The sequence below is a fragment of the Gymnoscopelus microlampas genome, assembly GCF_963454915.1.
Source record: "Gymnoscopelus microlampas genome assembly, chromosome: 5".
NCBI lineage: Eukaryota > Metazoa > Chordata > Actinopteri > Myctophiformes > Myctophidae > Gymnoscopelus > Gymnoscopelus microlampas.
In genome coordinates, this window is record NC_139942.1 from 12,362,738 (window position 1) to 12,386,146 (window position 23,409).

At 44.5% G+C, this 23,409-nt stretch overlaps 1 protein-coding gene and 1 long non-coding RNA gene across 2 annotated transcripts in view; one reads left to right on the forward strand and one right to left on the reverse strand.

The window, feature by feature from the left end:
• Positions 1 to 23,409, forward strand: part of efr3a (EFR3 homolog A) — a 99,462-nt gene that overhangs the window by 17,192 nt on the left and 58,861 nt on the right. The window contains 2 exon segments of the mRNA XM_084056353.1: positions 2,017 to 2,167; positions 4,675 to 4,796. Coding sequence (XP_083912479.1) covers positions 2,017 to 2,167; positions 4,675 to 4,796 — 273 coding nt within the window.
• Positions 21,301 to 22,936, reverse strand: LOC311044651. Its single transcript, XR_014600721.1, has 3 exons — positions 22,809 to 22,936; positions 21,980 to 22,077; positions 21,301 to 21,404 (listed from the first exon to the last, which is right to left on the reverse strand). It is a non-coding gene; the product is annotated as an uncharacterized lncRNA (long non-coding RNA).

A 23,409-nucleotide genomic window follows, 5' to 3' on the forward strand; every position in this document is an offset into this window, starting at 1 on the left:
TTTAATGGTAGTGGATGGAGAGAGATGATTTCTGTCCAACCAAGCAAGCGCAAATTGCATTTAGTTATTGTCCACACCTGCACTGAATTAAAGGCGTTGCAAAGCAATGTGCCACACACGTACGCGTGTGTGTGTGTGTGTGTGTGTGCGTGCGTGCGTGCGTGCGTGTGTGTGTGTGTGTACAAGCATTCTACGGTGGGGTTTTATCGGCGTACGCAGGGAGAATGCGCGGCGGTGTTATTAAATGCAACGCTGGCCTGCTTTTTGAGCTCATCAGAAGCACTTAGGGAGTCCGCTCTCAGTTAATGTGTCTCTTGGAAAGCACAGTAATTAAATTGGATGGAGAGATGAAAATAGAAGCTGCCGCGCAGCGCTGCGCTAGACGCAGCTCACAAAAGACAGAGTGGCGGCACTGAATCAATACACACATCACGGCGCCCAAACGGCATTTAATTGGGTGCGCGCGCGTAGTCGCACACACATGCACACGTTTGCATTACTTTATTTGTGAGTCTATAAAACACGTTAGGATGGCGATTTTATGAATGTTGTGTATTTCTTTTCTTCCTTTTTCGGACACTTTCAGCTGTACCCCGAAAGCCGAAATTAGCACATCTACAAGCTGAAAAACCCCGTTGCGGATCCGCTATTTTCGCTGCATGACACAGACATACAACTAAGTATAAATCAGGCATAACGCTAACCCTTAAAACTAACGTCTGAATTTTTAATGTTAATCCGGACGTAACCTGAATTGTTTCCTAATTGTAAACCTAACTCCCCGTTTATTTATTTTTGACATTTAAAAAAACAAAACATAGAACAACTATTTCTCAATAGAGAGACGCACGCACGCACGCACGCACGCACGCACGCACGCACGCACGCACGCACGCACGCACGCACGCACGCACGCACGCACGCACGCACGCACGCACGCACGCACGCACGCACGCACGCACGCACACACACACACACACACACACACACACACACACACACACGCACACGCAGTCACTACAGCTGACAGCCAAACAAAGAGTGACAGAACGCCAGATTAAATGAACAGTAAAATCCTCAGTGCCAGTAATGTTCACCCCGGCGTCCCTATTTTGGGCGTGACGGGCGAGCATTATCCCAAAATAGGCGTTAAAATTCTGTTAAAATACCTCACTAGAGGTGGACAGTGACAAAGTACATTTACTTGAGTCTCTGTGCTTCACTTGAGTATTAAGGGTTGTTTGGAAGCTCATGACTTGCACTCCAGTACATGTATGAGCTTGTAGATCGGCTATGTTCACTACTGATTGAACATATTGAAAATGTTTTATGATTTATTATTTTGTTTCGGAACCTTTCAAAATGTGTGTGTGTGCGTGTGTGCGCGTGTGCGTGCGTGCATGCGTGCGTGTTTACTATACTAGACCAAATGTCCCCACAAGTAGGCCTATAGTGGCATTTCAGTAATGGACATTACTGAAATGTTATGTTTTGTCTCACAAGACAAAACATAGTTGTACGGTTGAAAAAAAGATTTTTAGAGATACTTTTACAATTAGAAAAAAAAAGATTCAGATTAGGATTAGACATATAGAGGTTATATTTAGGGATTAGAGATAGAGTCATGCCTGATCAGATCTGGAACACCTATACGTTGTTATACCTTTCAAGCCGGGAACACCTCTGTGTGTAGCTTTTGCTATATACAGTATATAGCAACATTATCATGATGCATAAAAAAAAATTGAAAATATGCGACGCATTTTGAGCTTGAAGATCGGCCAAAGTTTAATAGGGTTAACGCGTGTTTTGTAATAATAATCCAAATCTACAAAGTAACTAGTAACTCAAGTTTTCAAGTAATTGTAGTGGAGTAAAAGTGCAATATTTGCCTCTGAGATGTAGCGGAGTAGAAGTAAAAGTACTGAAAATTGGACTCCAGTAAAGTAAAAAGAAAAAACCTCAAAATGTTACTGTGAGTAAATGTACTTAATTACTTTCCCCCACTGTGTACAGGTATGTGGTGATCGCCATGGAGGCCTTGGACCAGCTCTTAATGGCGTGTCACTCTCAGAGCATCAAGCCCTTCGTGGAGAGCTTCTTGCACATGGTGGCTAAGCTGCTGGAGTCCAGAGAACCTGACCTGCAGGTGTTGGGCACCAACTCGGTAAGACACACACAGCTCACAACGTAGCCCAGTGGTTCTCTGTCTGAGCTTGTAGATCGGCTATTTTCGGCTTTCCCTTCAGAATAGGGAAGCGAGGGTTGAAGTGGTTAATGTAAAAAAATAAAAAAATAAAAAACGTTTCTTATCACACAACGATTTGACAACCCCCCTGTAGTAATTCTGAGGAGAGAGAGAGAGAGAGAGAGAGAGAGAGAGAGAGAGAGAGAGAGAGAGAGAGAGAGAGAGAGAGAGAGAGAGAGAGAGAGAGAGAGAGAGAGAGAGAGAGAGAGAGAGAGAGAGAGAGAGAGAGAGAGAGAGAGAGAGAGAGAGAGAGAGAGAGAGAGAGAGAGAGAGAGAGAGAGAGGGTTGATTGATGGATGTACTTTATTTAGTAAGACATGAGAACAACATTACATGGAAGTACAAATTCACAATACGAGGTCTACTAAACTGGAAGACTCATTAAGCACTGAGCTTGTTTAAGATGAGATCCCCATGCACACAAATCATGATGACATATAAGAGACACATACAGACTACAATACAGAATGTCATACAATCAGCTTACAGGTTACTGGTATGAAGAGTGAAAAATATGTACAAGAGAAGAAAAAAAAGGGGAGGGGGGGGGGGGGGGTAGGGGGAGTAGGTTAAGACTTAGACAGGGGCCATTTTTGAATTGCAGGCTCCTGAAGGTGTATCTTTAGGGCAGTTTTGAAAGTGAGTAGGGTTTTACACTCCTTTACTCCTTTTGGTAGGGCATTACACATTTTTGATGAATAGCACGAGAACGAGTTCATTCCCTTTGTTGTGCCAAATCTGGGTTGAACATGATTCGTGGAGCTTCCTCTGGTGTTATGATTGTGGACTATGATCGTGGATGGAGGTGCACTATGGATGATGATGCTGTATTATAGCTCCCATTACACTACATTATTGCACAGCAGCAGCTGTTGTGCACTAAGTGGTGGCACGCGGTACTTGCCCGTGCTTGCCTGCCAAATACATAGGAAATATACCGTAGTACAGGGGTGGCCGACTTTGATGATGGAGAGGGCCACTATATTTCCACACTATGCCACGTTGCGTACACTGTCGGGCAGACACCTCTTATCTCCGTATTTAAACTTTTTTTTTCGTAAATTAATGCTGTACTTCGAAATTCTATGTCACACAAAAGTAGCAAAAGTAGCTGATCTACAAGCTCAAAACGCGTCGCACAAAATCAATACTTCATCAGTATTCCGATATTAACCTGCGGGCCGCATTGAGTGAAGGTGGGGGCCGCATGTGGCTCCCGTAGTACATAGGAATACACAATGGAAACAAGTCCCCAGGACTTTTTGTTGTGTTCCTTTTGGCTTTAAAGCCCTACTGTATCACGTGTCGTTTACATTTCTGACTAATAAAGTTTTCAACCAATCAAATGTCTCAAGTTTAGCAGCATTCAAGAAAGACACGTTTCCTGGTCCTCACAAGAGAAACGTTTTTCATTGTTTTAACCCGTCAAGACACCTGAGGCAGATTCTACATAATGTCTTCTAAATCAGTGGTTCTCAAACTTTGTTGTGTCAAGGACCCCCTAAACCCAGTAGACCCCCCATTTATAAATGCTCTGTGCCCCCGACCCCGCTTTTTGAAACAACGGCATATAGCTGAGGTGAAATTGCGTTGAATCAATCTCACCGCGGGGGTCGGCAAATCAATTAAAATGGATGATGGGATTTTTTCCCTTCACAGAGAGCATTGGACACACACACAAATGAGAATGGAGGAATGAGACTTGACAGTTTGATGTATTGTGTTGTTATAATCTATTAGTGTGAGGTTACAGGTTTTATCACTGTATGGAACACATTGATGACACAATGTCTCCCTCTCAGCTTCCTTACTGTCTGTCTCTCCTACACTGTCTCCCTCTCAGCTTCCTTACTGTCTGTCTCTCCTGCACTGTCTCCCTCTCAGCTTTCCTGCTGTCTGTCTCTCCTACACTGTCTCCCTCTCAGCTTTCCTGCTGTCTGTCTCTCCTACACTGTCTGTCTCTCAGCTTTCCTGTTGTCTGTCTCTCCTACACTGTCTCCCTCTCAGCTTTCCTGCTGTCTGTCTCTCCTACACTGTCTCCCTCTCAGCTTTCCTGCTGTCTGTCTCTCCTACACTGTCTCCCTCTCAGCTTTCCTGCTGTCTGTCTCTCCTACACTGTCTCCCTCTCAGCTTTCCTGCTGTCTGTCTCTCCTACACTGTCTCCCTCTCAGCTTTCCTGCTGTCTGTCTCTCCTACACTGTCTCCCTCTCAGCTTTCCTGCTGTCTGTCTCTCCTACACTGTCTCCCTCTCAGCTTTCCTGCTGTCTGTCTCTCCTACACTGTCTCCCTCTCAGCTTTCCTGCTGTCGGTCTATCCTACACTCTGTCTCTCCTTGAGTTTGTGTTAACCCTCATGTCTCTTGTCTGTCTGTCTGTCTGTCTGTCTGTCTGTTTGTCTGTCTGTCTGTCTGTCATTCCTGTCTCCAGTTTGTGAAGTTTGCCAACATCGAGGAGGACACGCCCTCGTACCATCGACGCTACGACTTCTTTGTGTCCCAGTTCAGTGCCATGTGTCACTCCGTGCACGAGGACCCCGAAACTCGAACCAGGTGAGTCCACCGGGACACAGGAAGTAACAGGGAAAATTCAGGAAAAGTGAAGAGAAGTGTGAAGAGGCTAGATGTCATATCGGTGCCTAACTCAAATAAACTAACTTCACAAACTGCCAGATTCAATACATTAAATGGCTGTAGTATATGTCTCAGAAAAGTTAAAGGCGTATGTTTCACTTTAAAACACTTCTGGGGTCATTTTTAACTTCTACCTTTGTGCACCCCAGACCGTTTTTTATAAGTTGCTTGATTCAATATTTAGATATTTGATATACAATTGATCAGTTTTTTGAAAAACGGATGTTTCTATATCAGTGGTTCTCCAGGGTTTGACCATGGACCCCCAGAAGCAAAGATTTGAGTTGCAAATGTTTTCTTGTTTTTGAATAGCCAAATAAATCTAAAAATGACAGATTCTTTCCTGGTCTAAATAGGTTAACCATGTTAAGACTCATTGAAAACCCACATCCCTGGTTCTGGTGACTGGTATTGTCCTCAGGTCTGTAACTATGAGAGTTGCAGTGGTTCTTAAAGTGGCGTCTGGGGACCCCCAGGGGTTGTTTAGGGGGTTCCAGGGGGTCCCCAGCAAAATATGTTAATATAGCATCAACATGAGTTTAACCACTTTAACCCTATACATGGACTATTTGAAAATCTATATATTTTGGACTATTTTGAAACATTGAAACAATATACAAATATTGTATGGGGGTCCGTGGCCAAACAAAATAAATGAGAATGACTTAACTAATTGATTCAAATAAATGAATCAAATGACCGACCCGGTATGCAATCCAATCCACACAATCCACTTAACCCATTCAATCCCAACCCATTTCTAGGCTATTTTTAGGCTATTCAAAAGTAGCAGATCTACAAGCTCATAGCGCAGCACCGAGTGCCGCGCTATGAGCTTGTAGATCTGCTATTTTAGAAAAAATGTGAAAATGTGCGCAAATCTTTGAATATATATATACTCTACAAATGTCTGCTGAATCCTAACGTTTTTTAACGTATTATTTTTGTTTACTTATGTTGCTTTATCAGTGGTTCTCAGATGTTTTCATGTCAAGGACCCCCACAATGATATGTAGGCTATTTGGCCACAGACCCCCATCCCAAAATATTTATTTCCAGGGACCCCCACCCACCCAGAAGCAAAGATTTGAGTTACAAAAGTTCGCTTACAAAAATATATATTCAGAAGATTTGCAAAAATGAGCTTGGATATCTGCTACAGTTTTGAATAGCCCAAAGAAATAAAATAAAAACTACACAGATTCTTTCCCGGTCTAAATGAGTTAAAACATTCCTCTATAAATAAACTCCACTCGCAGCCCTTTTTCCCATTCCTCTGCCCCAGACAATCTGTGAAACATCTTTATTCTCAGCGAAACCGTATTAGTATTCATGAGGAACCGAATGAGGAAACGCTTTGTTGCGTTCGGGGGGGGAACGCCGCGGCAGCGCGCCGGCAGCTCAGGACGAGGAGATGAGATGAAGTCAGAGTTTGTAGATGAAGATTGCCTGGATTCCTTCTCTCCCACTGGTGTTAAGTCACACAGTCACAAAGTACATTTTACTCAAAGAACTCGAGCACGAGTTCGAGGCACTTGTTTGCTCTACGTGAGCTTTTCCGTTTCTTGATGCTTCTCGGAGGCAAATCTTGTCCTTTTTTTTTTTTTACTCCACTACAATTATTTGACGGTTTTATTTCCGATCGTCTTTGCAGATTTTGATAATTATTATTTACAACACGTATCGTTGCTGTCGGGCAGAAACCTCTTATCTCCATTTTTTCGTAAATTAACGGCCTACTTCATACTACAGCGTCACACAAAAGCATTAATAGTAGCAGCTCTACAAGCTCGAAACGCGGTGCGAAGCGACGCGTTTCGAGCTTGTAGATCTGCTACTTTTGCTGTTTTTGAATTTGAATCCTGAAAAGTAACAGTTTGGGACATAGACATATAAAGGTAGACGCCTCCTTCGGGCTCTGAGGCGTGCGTATCTCGGCCGTGCTTCCACTTCCTTCCGCTTCAGCAGGGCAAGCTGGAAACTTCCGTGTGCGTCACAGAAGGGGGCGTTCGGTAGGCCAATCAGAGGCAGGTGGGGCGGGTCTTTTCTTAACTCACTGAGTGCCATTAACGTGTTTCACGTGTTTTTACCATATGGCGCTGGGTGCCATTAACGTGTTTGACGTGTTTTTGAAAAAAATAGTAAAAAAAAAATATATATATATATATATATATTTTTTTTTTTGAAAAACATGTTCAGAACCCAAGATATCATCATCTGAAGATGTGCAGCTCCATCCACTCCTTCTTTAACTTCTTACTGAAAAAGGCTGTATCTCGCTTCCTAAGCAAATTTTGTTTTCTGTGAAAAAAACTCTGGCACTTTTCAGAATCAATTCTGAAATAATTTTGGCAATCCTGGCACTCAATGAGTTAACACATTGCATGCCAATCGCGTAGATCTACACAAACCTAAATAAAGCTGCAGCGTGCCAATCGCGTAGCCTACGTGAAGTGGTCTTTTTTTTCCTCTCTCGCAGTGACACATTTCATTGTAGCACTCTCTCGCAGTGACACATTTCATTGTAGCACTCTCTCGCAGTGACACATTTCATTGTAGCACTCTCTCGCAGTGACACATTTCATTGTAGCACACCCGGATACGGAAATGGCGTCAATCGAAGATTTTCGTTCCCATCTGCCGCCGCTCCAAAGCTTCCGCTAAATCGCCATTATCTCTGTGTTGTTTTTCTCCGCGCTGAACGCTGTTTGAAACGGGTTTTAGAAACTGCGACTACTGCAAAATGGAATGTCGCGATTGAAAATGTCTTCTCTGGGCCACTCACACAACTACCCTGTGTGTCTACAAACTGTTGAACACGCGATCATAAGGTATTTAGCGAGATCTGTGGCGAGGTGAAAAAAAAAAAATCGCTGGCAGTGTGAGTACATTATGATATTAAACTCTGGCATGGAATGTGTTAACCCTCGTGAAAAAACACTATTGAATCACTACTCATAACTACTACCAAATGTCTACACAAAAACTACCATTTCATTACTCAATTGCTATTGCGATTAGTAGTGATTTATGTAGTGATTTCAATAGTAAAATGTGGAGAAATGGCCCGTTTCAGTACTTAATCACTACTGATAATTACTACATAATTACTATTCAAATCACTGCCTGGCTGCTACTTAATTACTTCAGCCTCACTATAGGCTTTTTGGAAAGAACTATACAATCACTACACATTCATTGTTGAATTACTACACAATGCTTACAGATCTACTGCTGCAGCTCTACACAATCCCTATGGAAAATATTCATGTAGTGTTTTATCACTACTGATCACTAATGAATTACTTTGTGTTCCTACACAAACCCTTTTGATTCACTTTTTAAACATTACACAATTATCATTCAGTTACTACTGTCTTACTTTTAAACAAACCCTTTTGAATTACCTCTGAAATTCTACAGAATGCTTACACATTTACCGCTGTTTCTCTTAACAATCCCTACTGAATCACTCCATGTTTGTGTGTAGTGTTATGTAGTGTTCTATCGCTACTGATCACTAATGAATTACTTTTTGTTTCTACACAAACCCTTTTGAATCACTTTTAAAACATTACAGAATTATCATTCAATTACTTCTGTCTTACTATTAAACAAGCCCTTTTGAATTACTTCTAAAACTCTATAGAATGCTTACACATTTACCCCTGTTTCTCTTCAAAATCCCTACTGAATCACTCCATCTTTGTGTGTAGTGTTATGTAGTGTTCTATCACTACTGATCACTAATGAATTACTTTGTTTCTACACAAACCCTTTTGAATCCCTTTTAAAACATTACAGAATTATCATTCAATTACTTCTGTCTTACTATTAAACAAACCCTTTTGAATTACTTCTGAAAGTCTACAGAATGCTTACACATTTACCGCTGTATCTCTTCACAATCCCTATTGAGTCACTCCATCCTTGTGTGTAGTGTTCATGTAGTGTTTTATCACTACTGATCACTAACAAATTACTTTTTGTTACTACTTAAACCCTTTTGGGTCACTTTTAAAGCTCTACACAATTGTCATTCAATTACTTCTGCCTTACTATTAAGTAATGACAACATCTACTCATTACTTGACCACTGCATATCAGCAATTTCTGATCATGAAACTGGTTACATTACCATTTATCAATTCAGAATCATGCTCAGGTTCAGTTATTCGAGGGGACATGAAATCAATCAATTATAACAATTATATAACATTTATATAACAATAACAACAATAAGAATACAAATATCAATACAAAATATATTATCTGTCTGGCAGTACATTCATTGCTGTAGTTGGACTCCATTTACAGTGGCAGCCAAGTTCAGTTTGAATCAGATCTGGGCCACATCCAGATTGGAATCCGATTGGTTTTAATGGTCACGTGATGTTAATACCGTTCGGATTCCAATCTGGATGTGGTGCAGATCTGATCAGATTATCCAGGCTGTATGTTTAACAAAAGAGGAATAAAAGGTGCACTGTAGCCAGTGTGCATTAATTTCTTATCAGGTTTGGAGTGAATAATAGGTCTGACTCAACCTGAGCACAGACAGGCACTCAATTTCACTAGGACAGCGACCCCATTTACAGTGGCGGCCAAATTCAGTCTGACTCAGATCTGGGCCACATCCAGATTGGAATCCGATTGGTTTTAATGGTCACGTGATGTTAATACCGTTCGGATTCCAATCTGGATGTGGCCAAGATCTGATTACCGGTGTAAATGGGGCCTAAGGCATGCCCTTGAACAACAACAATATAAATAAAAACAATATCAATACAATTAACACACAGAATTGTTCTGAGGGGAAACTTGATAACGATTCTTTGTCTGTCATTTGGACTTGTGATGGTGTCCCAGTTTTTCGTTCGTCCAAATACTCTATTTGGCCTTTACAAACACAACTAATTGAGCTGCCGCCCAAACTGCGGAAACAACATATAATGGTGACAGCCCTTTGGTTTGGACCGAGTAAGCCAAAAATGGAAACTTTCTTAGCTCCATACATTGCTGAATGTACTAAACTGGCTAAAGATGGTTTTGAGTGGACAAATCCCATCACGGGTAAAAAAATGATTTCCAAAGTTTTCAACCTTATTTGTACTGCCGAAGCTGTTGCAAGACCGCTTCTCAAAAATACACAAAAAAAAAACACAAGATGCATGCCCTTGAACAACAATATAAATAAAAACAATACATATACATATATGAAATAAAATAAAACGGGGACCCCATTTACAGTGGCAGCCAAGCTCAGTCTGAATCAGATCATGGGCCACATCCAGATTGGAATCCGATTGGTTTTAATGGTCACGTGATGTTAATACCGTTTGGATTCCAATCTGGATGTGGCCCAGATCTGATTATCTTTTTTTTTTTTTCAGCTAAGGTCTAGACTTCATTACGTATATTTGGAGGTGAAGGGTCAGTCATCTGTGATGTCTTCTTTTTTGGCCCACCGGTCTTCTTGGGACGTTTTGGCTTCCCTACCTTGTCCTCGTAGTTAAGCTTTGCTGTCACCACCTTAAGAACTTTCTTTTTGGGAACGCCGCATTTCTCCATCACGTAGGCTGTATGAGGGAGAGAAAACAGATTAATGATTAAAATTGAATTCTGGGTAACAGACTAGAGCAATGCTGAACCATCATCGTCCAGTAGTGCCATTCAATGACCAATGGGAGAGATAACAACCGCTGGAACACACCCACCTTTGTCAGGTTAGGATTGTTTGGGCTCCGAGGGTATGATCCATAAGACATAGATATTAGGGCTGTCCCGATGACACAATTTAACCGTGGTGTGATTAAGTGTCTCAGAAGTACGGTATGCGACAAAAATTGCAATGGCCCACCCCACCCTTTTTTAACCTCATCCTTTTTGTGGGGAAGGCAAATGTGTTTAAAGCGTTGTAAGCTTGTACAAGCGGCTATTTTCAGCAAAAAGCTTTCCCCACAATAATATAAGACAGAACATACACTAGTATAGAGCTCTGAGGGACTTCGCTCAACCATATGGAGTTCAGGTGGTTAACAGCAATTTTACACTTGAATTACTATATATAAATAACCTACAATGAATAAGCTTTACAGTGTTGCTTTTTAAATAGCACAGCAGAGATGAGTTTTTACTGTATTTTAATGTTCACTTAGTCTTCATTGCTGTGTATGCTTTTGTAATGCTTTGTGACCATTTCGTGTGAGCCGTGGTTTGTGTGGTATATCTCCCCATTGCGGTTTGAAACAGAAATATTGCGGTATGCGATTAATGCGACAGCCCCAATAGATATGCCTCTAATGTAGAGTCATTATGATCCCAAAGATTTTTAAAACCATCCTACTGTGTGCTCTCGCCCTGTGTCTCTATATCCTTCCGGGTGGGAGGGACATCACGACAGACCCTTGTCTGTCGACCTAAAGTTGTGTCAAATGTTAACATTTCAGGTCATGAAGCAAGAAACAATAATTTAAAATCTCACCAACAACAGCTTGAAGCTTCCGCGGGTCAAGCATGGGCTTCGGGGTGGCAACGTCTTTCTGGATGTTGCACTTCTTTCCTGTAATTAGGGGTGGGCAATATGGACAAACATTGTATCACCATTTTCAGCTAATTATCAGGATAACCATAATTATCACAATCACTTTTGCTATTATTTTAGGATGATCATCATTATGATTGGCATACAATGATTAATTGTATTATGATTACTAATTATACACACAGGCCGACTCAGTATAGGAATGAGATATATGCTGCTAATAGATAATTTCCACTAAAGTGTATTAATTACATAGTCCCCATCCAGAATTGAAGTCAAATTATTGTTTTAGACATGCGACAAATACAAGAACATATTATTGAACTCAATTCTCTGTGGCATGAATAATCAATAGAAAAGGTCATTTTGTGGGCTCCCGCTGGCCTACTGCGCATATCACAAATGTCTCTGATGTCGCCGGTTCGACTCCCGATCCGGGCGACCTTTGTCTCTCTCTCTACCAGTTTCCTGTCAGTATGCTGTCTGTCCAAATATCTAATCAATCACACCCTATGTAATCGTAGATCTCCCTTTGGAAAGGTAGGTAGAGCCGTGGCCAGTGGATACAACTCAAACAAGTGTCTTTTATGGCGTTTTATTTCTGTTTCATTCACACACAAACTCTCACACCCTTATCTAAACACTATACTGGTCGTTACAACGGTAGTTAGCAGGTTATAAACCTGCAGATCAAACATAGAACATAGCAATCATTACCGACATGAAATACATCTTCACAAGGTATTATATATATATGCAAGAAATAAGTTATGTCGTGTAAGGTCGGAGCTTAATTTTACATACCATCTGCCCACCGCGGCTCTTCTTTGTTACTGAGATACTAAACCAAAAAACCCCGGTGCTAGGAAAGCTGACGCATGCGCAGTACACTTGGTCACGATGGCAGGCATAACAAATAGCTTAAAAAACCCTCAGAAAGTTAGATAGTAAATACATAAATCACCCCACTACTAGGACAATACTTTCTATGCGCGGATTAAGCCGCTAATCTACCTAAATCTTAATGAAAGTATATAATTAAATCACGCTAAACCGGGAGTGCGTCATCACTCCGTCATTTCTGAACAAACGGTCATTTACCACGGGATGGCGCTAGAGGGCCATATAAGTAGTTACATGTCAATAAACACTCCACCCTCATCATAATCATAGATTATTCCACACCTCCCACTTGGTCCTCTGGCTTTAAGACCCAAGAGGACCACCACCCATAACTCCCTTAGTCCTTGCATTTGAAACATTTCTCCAAGGGAAAAATAATGGGCACTAGGCCGTCAATATTGTCCGTAAAAGGCGCAAAACAGTGTCTGTAAAAAACGCAAAATACGCGAAATATTGTCTGTAAAAGGTGAAATAATACGTTACAAAAATGGTGAGATCCTTCTCGTGGTCCTTGATGCAGCATACAATCCTTTAAGCGCAGCCCTAGCAGATGCAACAACGCACAACTGCCAACTAAACATACAGAAGTACAAGTCCGCACAGAGGTGGGCTTAGACCTCGGTCATGTCCAGTCACAGTTGTACCAAGTTGCACCGGCACGGAACTGGCCTTACCGAAACACACCGCCAACCTCCAGGGAGGATGGCAGTGGGGAATCTTTTCTTCTTTTACTGCTCTTCTACTGGCAGAAGAACCACCAGCCTCCTAACATCCCTGTGGAGGATGGTGGACGGGCAACTTGCGACGGGCTGGTCACTCTTGGAAGGGCTGGTGCCGGCAGGAAGGCTGTGGCAGGTTCTCACCTTCACGTCTCGGACGACACCTTTCTCATCAGGAAACACCTCCACGACTCGACCCAGTCTGAAACGGCCTCTGAGTGCGTTCTGGTCAGCGAGCCATACCAGGTCTCCGACGGTGACGTCCCTGGCAGGGGTGTGCCACTTCTTCCGGATGAAAAGTCCTGGACCCGCTAGCTGGCTCCACCGTTTCCAGAACTTGTCCACCTCGATCTGGATCGCTCTCAGGCGGACGAATGGGTAGACAGTGGAATCGAACCCTCCGGGGTCGCCACTGGGCCCTGCGCGCCCCAGCAGGAGGGAGTTGGGGGAGATGACCTCAACGTTCCCGTCTTGCAGCTGGGTCAAAGCGCCGATAGGCCTCTCATTAGACAGGTTAGCGGCCAGGTATAGAAGGGTCTGGAACTCCAGTGCCGTCATGTTTCCTTCTTCTCCCACGCTGCTCATCGCTCTTTTCATTACATGAACTGCTGCTTCTGCAGCGCCATTTCGGTGTGGCGAGTCGGCTGGGTGGAATACCCACGTCCAATCTGTGCCAGTCTCGGCAGCTCTCTTTTGGACTTTTTCCTTGTCGACACTTGCCAGGAACTTGTAAAGTTCTTCCAATACTGGCTTAGCTCCAACAAAGTTGGTTCCCTGGTCAGACCAGAGCTTCTTCGGATGGCCTCTCAGGGCAGTGAAGCGTTGAAATGCTTTCAGGAAACCTTCTGTTGATAGGTCCTCTACGACGTCAGCATGCACCGCTCTTGATGCCATGCAGCAGTAGACAATGCCCCAGGCTTTCTTGCTAGTCCTTTTCTTCACTGCATCTCTGATGGTGTAAGGGCCGAAGAGATCCAACGTTGTGTATTCAAAAGGTGCAGCTGGCGTTGTGCGCTCCGGCGGGAGGTCGCTCATAACTTGCTGGCACATTTTTGCCCTGTTCTTCCGGCAGTGAATGCAGGAGTCGATTACTTTTCGAGCAACTCTTGGTCCTTGCACAATCCACGCCTTTTCCCTTATTCGTAGAAGGGTACCAGCTACTCCCTCATGGTTGGCCCGGTGGGCTTCTTCAGCCAGAAGGATGCTAACCCACTCCCCGTAGGGAATCAAGGGCACTCCGGGCCGTCCTTCAGTCATAGTTTGGACTCGGCCGTGGCACAGTAACAGTTTAGAAGTTTTCTCCTCACGGACTACAAGCCTGTTTAGTGTAGTTTCAGGAAACTTCACTCCTTTCTGAGCTGCCAGGCTTAGTTCTTCGAAAGCAGCTTGACGTTCAGTCACTGTCAAGGCCTCCCACTTTACTGGTGCGCTGGTTCTCTTCTTCCGTGATAACCAGAACTTCACTGCTCTTCTGACGAAGCCGATTACATTACAGAGCTTGGTCAGCGTGCTGTATCTTCTTGGGTCGACTTGGTCCACAAGCGCAGCGCCCCAGAGCTTTTGAGGAACTTTGCTCTCTTCTGAGGGAAGGGCTGTCGCGTCTGAAGACTTTTGTGGCGCTCCGTCGTCCGTCTTTTTCTTCTCATGACTGTCAGGGGGAGTCATCAGCTTGGCCTGTGCTCTCGTAGTTACAGCTGAGAAGGACTTTCTTTGGAGCTTGCTCACGACGTCTCTAGCAGCAGCCACTACTTCGGAGGCAGATTTCATGGGCCATTCTTCTTCAGGATCGGCCAGGAAGTCAGGACCATTTTGCCATACAGAGCTCTCTTTGAGCAGTTCAGGGGTGCAGCTGCTCCTTGTCACTAAGTCAGCAACGTTTAGTGCTCCAGGTATCCACCACCAGTCTTCTACAGGGCCAGCCTTCTGGATCTCCCCAACTCGATTAGCAAAGAACGTCTGGAACCCGTAGCTCTCTCTTTGGATGGCACCTAGCACCGTCTGGCTGTCTACGAAATGGAACCATCTCTCCACTTCCAATCTTCCATGCTTCAGCACGTAGCCCTTTAGACGAGAGGCGAACACAGCTCCACAGATTTTGGCCTTGACCGCGTCACCCTTCTGGTCAAGAGGGGCTAGTTTTGCCTTTGATTCTATCAGTCGGGTGACTACACCATCGGATGTCCTCCACCTTAGGTACAGTACAGCTCCATAGGACTCACAGCTTCCATCCGAAAACGTGATACCCCAGGGCTTCCCCCTCCAGCCGGAGGGCGTGATGCTCCTGTGAAACGTGATGCTGCTCAGTCTTGTGTACTCCTTGAATAGCTCCACTGCTTTTTCACGGAGGTCATCAGACAGTGGTTCATCCCAGGTGTCTCTCGTCAGGTTTCCGGCCTCCTGGAAGGCTCTCCTCACGAGAATCACTCCCTTTTGCTTCATTGGTGTTGCGAGACCCAGAGGGTCGTACAGTCCAGCAACTTGGCTTAGTAGCACCCGACGTGACAATGGGTTTGGCGTCATCTCCACAACTTCCTCTTCGCTCAGGTCTTCTCCAGTCCTCATCTTCCCCTTTCTCCTAGAGAAGTTGATGGATGCCATGACAAAGAGCTTGTCATCACGGACGAGGTAACCAACTCCCAATGCCTTGTTGTCTTCTTCTTTGAGCTGGTTAGGCAGAATCAGTGTTTCAGGTTTGGATTCTGTAGCATCAATCCTCCCACTTTGCCCAGACCGGACCCAGGGCTTGAGGTGGAAGCCTCCTGTCTTCAGTATAGCTTCAACCCCCTCCAGGATCTCTTCAAGTCTGCTTGGGTCATTATTTGATGCAAAGATGTCATCTACGTAGCTGTTCTCCTGAATGACACTTCTTTCATCCACAAGGTGGGAGAACTGAGGAAGATTGGCAGTCTCCCTCATAGCCACTTGCGCTATGCATCCGGCTGGCTTATCTCCCATGTTCACCCTTACAACGGCATAGTCTTCAATCTTGTCCTGTGGTGAGTCTCTCCACAGGAATCGGTGAAGATGGACTTCTTGCTCTTCCAGCCAAACTGAATTGTACATCTTCTTGATGTCGCCGATAGCAGCAAACTCTCCCTCCCGGAATCTGAGTAATACTGCCCGAATGGGGTTTAGCACGTCTGGACCCTTTAGCAGGATGCTGTTCAGGCTCACTCCCTTGTATTCTTGGCTGCTGTCCCAGACGATACGCACTGGTGTGGTAACTGAATGGGGATTGGGTGCTGCCAGATGACTCACCCACCACACTGGTCCAGTCCACTCTTCCATCATAGCCTTTGTCAACTTCACCGCTGCTCCTCTTTCCACCAAATCGTGCATCTGACTGGAGTAGGCTTCTTTCCACTTGGGATCTTTTTCGAGGCGCCTCTCTGTTCGTAGGAACGTTGCTTCCACTATTTTGCGGTTGTTGGGAAGTGATGCCGGATCCTCCTTCAAGGGGTACTTTGCATCCCAGTGGGGCTCTCCACTGTGCTCATCCCTTTCTTTGAAGGTCAAGCCTGCTTTTATACGCTCCATCTCCCTTTCTTCAACCAGCGTCATCTCCTTTCCTCCCGGAGAGCATTTCCCGCAACGACAGCCCCCGCATGCAGGGTCACATGCTGCTCCAATGCTGTCCATCTTCAACCAGCTTATGGCATCGGTAGCGCTTGCAGCGGTAGTTGCCTTTATCACATTACCCACAGGCTTTGAGACGTTTAAAAGGTGTTCCTTTTCCACATTGCCCACAGGCTCTGGGACATTGAAATGGTGTCCCTTTTCCACATTGCCCACAGGCTTTGGGACATTGAAAAGGTGTTCCTCCACCCTAATGGCTGCCGTCCTCATGGAACAAGCAAAGTGTGTTAATGAATGGCGTGTTGTCACCTCCACCTCTTCAAAGAGGTCCGGATGCACACCACTCACGGTCTTTCCCAGGGGACCATCCCACAGCACCAGATCACCGATTCTATGCAGTCTTTGCGGTGCTAGTCGGCCTTCGCGAGTGCTGATAAGAAGTTCAATCTTCTCGGGACGGGCCAATTCTCCTGGCCTGACCCTTGGGAAGAACTGCTCCAGTTCTTCTGATTCCACCACTCGATCCACTTTGGCGATGTCATCTAAACCGTAGCAGATCATCTCGTGGGATCTTAAGGTTCCTCTTGGGGTCCATACTTTGATTGCCACGAGATATCTCCTTGTGTCGACCCTTACCTCCATCTTCCCGACTCCAGAAACCACCAGTGTGATTGGTTCACCAGTCAGTCCGAGTCTTTTAGCGGCTTGGTGCGTGATATAGTTGGTGTCGGAGGCGAGGTCAATCAGGGCTCCAATATAGTCTCCTCCTCTTGTTGTGACATCCACAAGCATCATGAGGACTGGTAGCTCTTTTAAGCCACTTTTCTCCAGACTGTTCCTGGAGCATACTTTTGAAGTCACCTTGTTAGTGAACGCTTTCTTGAACTCCTCCCTCTGGCTTGGGCTAAGCTTGGTTGCGAAGGCTTCTTGATCCTCTGTCAGGCCACGAGGCCCTCTCTTCTCTTCGGCCCGGGTCTCCCTTCTGGTTGACGCCCCTCTCCCTTCTGAGCTGGGGCAGAGGAGGTAATGATGGTCTGCAGGAGCGTCCTCCCCAGCACACCCTTCCTTTCGGCAGGGAAAACCCTGTTTACATGCTCTGGCCCCGTGAACGCTCAGGCATCTGGGACACGCCTTTGTCTTCTTTACCTGGACTTTCTTAACTGACAGGTTAGCCTTCTTGAAGGCTGGGCAGACGTAGAGTCGTCCTCCATGTTTTTCATCTCCACACATAGTGCACGGTTCTCGCTGGGACTCCCTCTTGATCTCACTCACTGCTGTCTTGGTGAATGACTGCTTTTCCTGCCTCCTCTCTCTCGGTTTCTCCCGCTGGGCCGTCTTCTCATTAACATAGGTGGTTCCAAGATCCATCTCTGCTAGCCTTTCGAGGATCCCCTCCTCCACTTTCAGAAACGTTAAGAGCTTGTCGAAATGATTCCCTTGGTTGACATCATTCATGGCGTCCTGCTCATGGGAAATCCATTTCCTCTTGACCTCCGCGGGAAGTTTCCCTACTATCCTATTGATCATCAAAGGATTTTTGATGGCCCCCACCATTTCCAGGTCTTCTAGATCGCGCAGTGCCCTTTCCACTGTCTGGATTAAGGTTATTGCCTTCCTAGGCTGGTTGCCCTTCACCGCAGGCATTTCCTCCAGTTCCTCCAGGATCATCTGAGCAGTAGTGCCCTTGTTTCCAAACCGGTTATCCAGGAGTCTAAAGATATCCATCGACGTTCTGCATGTATCTAATCGAAGCTCTGTCTTCAGTGCCCCTTCCAGGCTGTCAAGTAGGTGAGCCCTCTTGCACACTTCTAACCCTGAGGGTTCTGCATGTCCCTGGAGTTCCTCCCAATTGTCCCGCCAGTTCCAGTAGGTCCTTCTGTCCCCGGAGAACATAGGCAGACCAACCGGCTTCACCTTGACTTTGGGCCTGTAGTACTGGGCGCTGCCATCTCCTCCAGATGCCATGCCAGACCAACCGTGGGATTCAAACGCTGCCTGCGGAGCTGCAGTGGCGCCGTGCTGTCCTGTACGGCCACTCTGCTGATGTGGTGGTATGCCTGAGGCTGGGAATGACAAGCGCGGAGTCCCACCGTCTCTTAATGGTGTTGAGGACGCGGGTGGCCCCACATATCCGCGCTTAGGGATGACAACGTCACTGGATACAGCAGGCCGGTCTTTAAGGCTATACACTTGCGGGCTGGCTGGGGTCGTAGTATGCTTTGACGGGTCGTTATGTCCCTCATCTACCACCACCACTGACTCCTCCTTCTCGGCAGCTTCCTTAACCTCCCTGGCCCAGTCTACCATCAGCACCTCTATTTGCTCCTTCTGGTCCTTGTGCCTTCCCCGAATCTCGGCTCCGTGATTCTCAGGGACAATGCTCCTCCATTCAATTACTCCTTGTTGATAGTCATCTAGTCTCCTATGTAGTCTATCTCTCTCTATCTCTCGATCATCCCTGGAAGCTGGCTGCAAGCTAAGTAGCTTGACTTTCCCCAAAGCATCCTCGAACTCTCCCCTTAGGGTGTCCATCTGCGGTGCTGCAAAGCGGGACCATAGCGCCTCCCGGACCCTCCGATCCGTGTCTAAGGACCTTTCGTTACAGATCCTCCTCTTCGCCTTGGCGCCGGCAATCGCTGCTTCATTTTTAGTCGCATCATCCTCTGTTAAGGCCTTAGTATACTGCTTCAGGAACATAAAGACTCTGTCATCCTCATTCAGGAGTGCTCTTCTCTCTCTCTCCAGTTCCTCGGCTGGCTTACGAGCCATTGCATCGTCTAACCGATCAGCTAATACCTCACATTCGGCTATTGCACCATTGAGCTTCTTCTTAATCTCATCAGCCATAATGCTGTCCGTCTTATTGTCCCCCTTATGGGCTCTTAGCACACATATAGGGACTCCGGAATAGCTTGATTACGGCTCACTAGGTAGCAGATTGCAGCAGAGAGTACAATAGCAGCAAAGTCAATAGCAGCAAAGTCAAAGGCAGCAAAACCAATAGCAGCAAAACCAATAGAGCGCTGCTGCAGCCTCCTTAGCATGTAGCAGTGTGTTGTATCTTCAACAAGAGACAATAGGGCTTCCTTCTCTAGCGAAACATCCAAGAGACAATAGCACTTAGCAAGTAGCAGCGTAACAGCAGCCGTTGTATCTTCAACAAGAGACAATAGGGCTTCCTTAGCATGTAGCAGTATAGCATAGCATCCTCAGCGTAGCCTTCTCTAGCAAAACATCCAAGAAACAATAGAACTCAGCATGTAGCAGCGTAGCATAGCATCCGTAGCGTAGCCTTCTCTAGCAAAACATCCAAGAAACAATAGAACTCAGCATGTAGCAGCGTAGCATAGCATCCGTAGCGTAGCCTTCTCTAGCAAAACATCCAAGAAACAATAGAACTCAGCATGTAGCAGCGTAGCATCCGTAGCGTAGCCTTCTAGCAAAACATCCAAGGAACTATCGCTTAGCATGTAAGCAGCATATCCACAGAAACAGTCACTTTACGTCTTTTAGCTTACAGCCTTTCTCTCCTTTTGTCCTCAAAGCCTTCTTTACCACTAGTAGTCAATATGAGCGCTATTTACTTCCCTTTGATGGCTTCTCCGCCGTGCAGCGTCGAGTGAAAGTGGTCCGGTCGTCACGTCCGCTTTCTCCCCGCCGTCTGTTCCACACGTTCTCCTCCTCCGGAGGCGACGATGGTTTATAACTGTCCAAATATCTAATCAATCACACCCTATGTAATCGTAGATCTCCCTTTGGAAAGGTAGGTAGAGCCGTGGCCAGTGGATACAACTCAAACAAGTGTCTTTTATGGCGTTTTATTTCTGTTTCATTCACACACAAACTCTCACACCCTTATCTAAACACTATACTGGTCGTTACAACGGTAGTTAGCAGGTTATAAACCTGCAGATCAAACATAGAACATAGCAATCATTACCGACATGAAATACATCTTCACAAGGTATTATATATATATGCAAGAAATAAGTTATGTCGTGTAAGGTCGGAGCTTAATTTTACATACCATCTGCCCACCGCGGCTCTTCTTTGTTACTGAGATACTAAACCAAAAAACCCCGGTGCTAGGAAAGCTGACGCATGCGCAGTACACTTGGTCACGATGGCAGGCATAACAAATAGCTTAAAAAACCCTCAGAAAGTTAGATAGTAAATACATAAATCACCCCACTACTAGGACAATACTTTCTATGCGCGGATTAAGCCGCTAATCTACCTAAATCTTAATGAAAGTATATAATTAAATCACGCTAAACCGGGAGTGCGTCATCACTCCGTCATTTCTGAACAAACGGTCATTTACCACGGGATGGCGCTAGAGGGCCATATAAGTAGTTACATGTCAATAAACACTCCACCCTCATCATAATCATAGATTATTCCACACTGTCGTATCAATAAAGGCATTAAACCAATCCCGGGCTCCCCCAGAGTTAGTGTCGAAGAGTCCTTGAGCAAGACTCTGAACCCCTGGTTGCTCCCAGTGAGCAGGTTGGTGCCTTGCATGGTTTCCTCCACCATTGGTGTATGGATGCGTGTGTGAATGGGTAAATGTAATGCAATATTTGTAAAGCGCCTTGGATTAAAGGCACTATATAAATGAACCATTGAGACCATTGAGCACACCCCTACCTGTGATGCTGCATTGTGCTAGTTCAGTTCTGCTGAACAGGAGGGTCAGGAGTTTGTTAAGGCTGAGTGCTTGGAGTGGTCGATGTACCGGAGGGAGTGCTCTGGCACAAGAACCCCTCCTCCAATGTCAGTCTGAAAAAGAAACAGAACAGTGTACAGAATAACTTCAGAAATTATTGAATATTACTAGTAGTAGTAAGCTATTTACCACGAGAGAGAGTGGGTTATGCGGCTTTATCAGACCATAACACACGACCCTCGAGTGGTAAATTGCTTTTCTACCACTTCGACCATATAAATGAAAGAAAACATGCAAGGCTATTGAGTTACAATCCTTAATTGTTTCAGAATACACTCAGCATGGTAGGGTAGGCTTGCCCATGTGACTGCTATAAGCCAATCAGAATGTCTCCTTGCAACACAAAAGTGGGCGGGGAAAAAAACAGAGGGTTGTTAGCCCACAACCTTTTTTTTTAAGTCAATCAGAATCCAGTATCCAATCATGTGACCAAAAAAAGTGGTAGAAGTTATAGTAGTTATCGACAACACTGACAAATGTCTAAGGTTAGAGCTGGATAGCTGAGAAGTGGCACGTGGCAAAAACAGTCAAATTAATACTGGCTTTAGACCACGTAGATTAGGACATTTTCTATCAAATTGGGGGTTCTTGAAATGAATAAGTAAATATAATATTGTGTAACAACTACCTCTTTTTGTGCAGCTTGATTTTGACAGGGCCTCAGGGTGACCCCTGTGTCTAAAGCCCCCGAGAGAGCTTCAACTCGGCTCAGAGGTTCTGGGAGATCTGTAAAGATGTACAAAAACAAATCATGTAATTTAAATCAGAATCATTTCTGAATATTTGGAATTCAACAATATATATCACTTCTGTAAGTTTAACCTTAGATCCTAAATGCTCAGTAAAAATACCTGATGACATCTACACCAGATCACGAGATCTACAAGCTCACAACGCGTCACATTGTGAGCTTGTAAATCGGCTTTTTTGGGGAATGTTCCCCCAGAATAGGGATGCTAAGGTTCAAGTGGTTGAACGTCAAGTATACATTTATTTGCAGTCAGTACTGATGCAAACTGATGGACATTTCATGCTGTGGAAAGATGGGGATATTTATGTAGTGTAAAATGATACAAGATCCTAAAAATGTAATTCAGGGGTACCGTGAATGAAAGGTTATGGTAAACTAATGGACCCTTATATACCTTTTAACTCTTAAGATGCTAAAATGATACGTTTCATTTTACGCTCTCAAGAGTTGAACTATTGTTGAAAATCTGCATTGCTAAAATAACTTGAACTTACTGTCAAAGAGCAGCATACTGCTTCTCAGCTGAGAGTTCTCTTTAAATTAATAAATTAGTCATAATCCCGTTATCAAGACAATTTAAATAACTAAACAATGTGTAGAGTTGGGTCATTGACTTCAAAAACATCAGCCTACGCACTTATTATCAATACAGTAATAGTAGGCTAAAAAGCCTACACAAACAGTATTTCTGTGTGTCAACACTCACCTAAAATGTCCGCCGCTTCTTCTTCATCCTTTTATCTTCTCTGAAGCCGGTTTATAATTCTTTTTGATGAATCCAAAGCAACGCAATTTATCTAACTTTCTATTGAAGTGCTGCAGGCTCGAGACAACATTCGTTCTCCCCGCGCAGTCGCGAGCATGCTGAGACATTGTTGCCAGATTTTGTGAGAGAAATAAGCAGCCAGGTCTGTGAAAACAATTAAGCCCAAAAGAAGCGACATTTGCAGATTTGAAAATAGCCGATCTACAAGCTCACAGTGCGTCGCATTTGCAATGCATTTTGTGAACTTGTAGATCTGCTATTTCTACTATCAAAAATAAGTGAAATCTTAGACTAATATTTACAAGCAATTGAAGCAACTTTACAGAAAAACAAGCCCAAAGTCGCTTATAATAAGCAGATATGGCAACACTGCTCAGGGCCCATAATGCACTTCTCTGTAAAAAAAAAGAAAAGAATAGATGTACAAGCTCACAACGCATCGAATTGCGACAAGATGTAGATCTTTAGATCTGTTCATTTTGGTAACCATAGCAATAAAAAGTGTTATTTAGAATCAAACTAGCATATTATTTGCCAATTG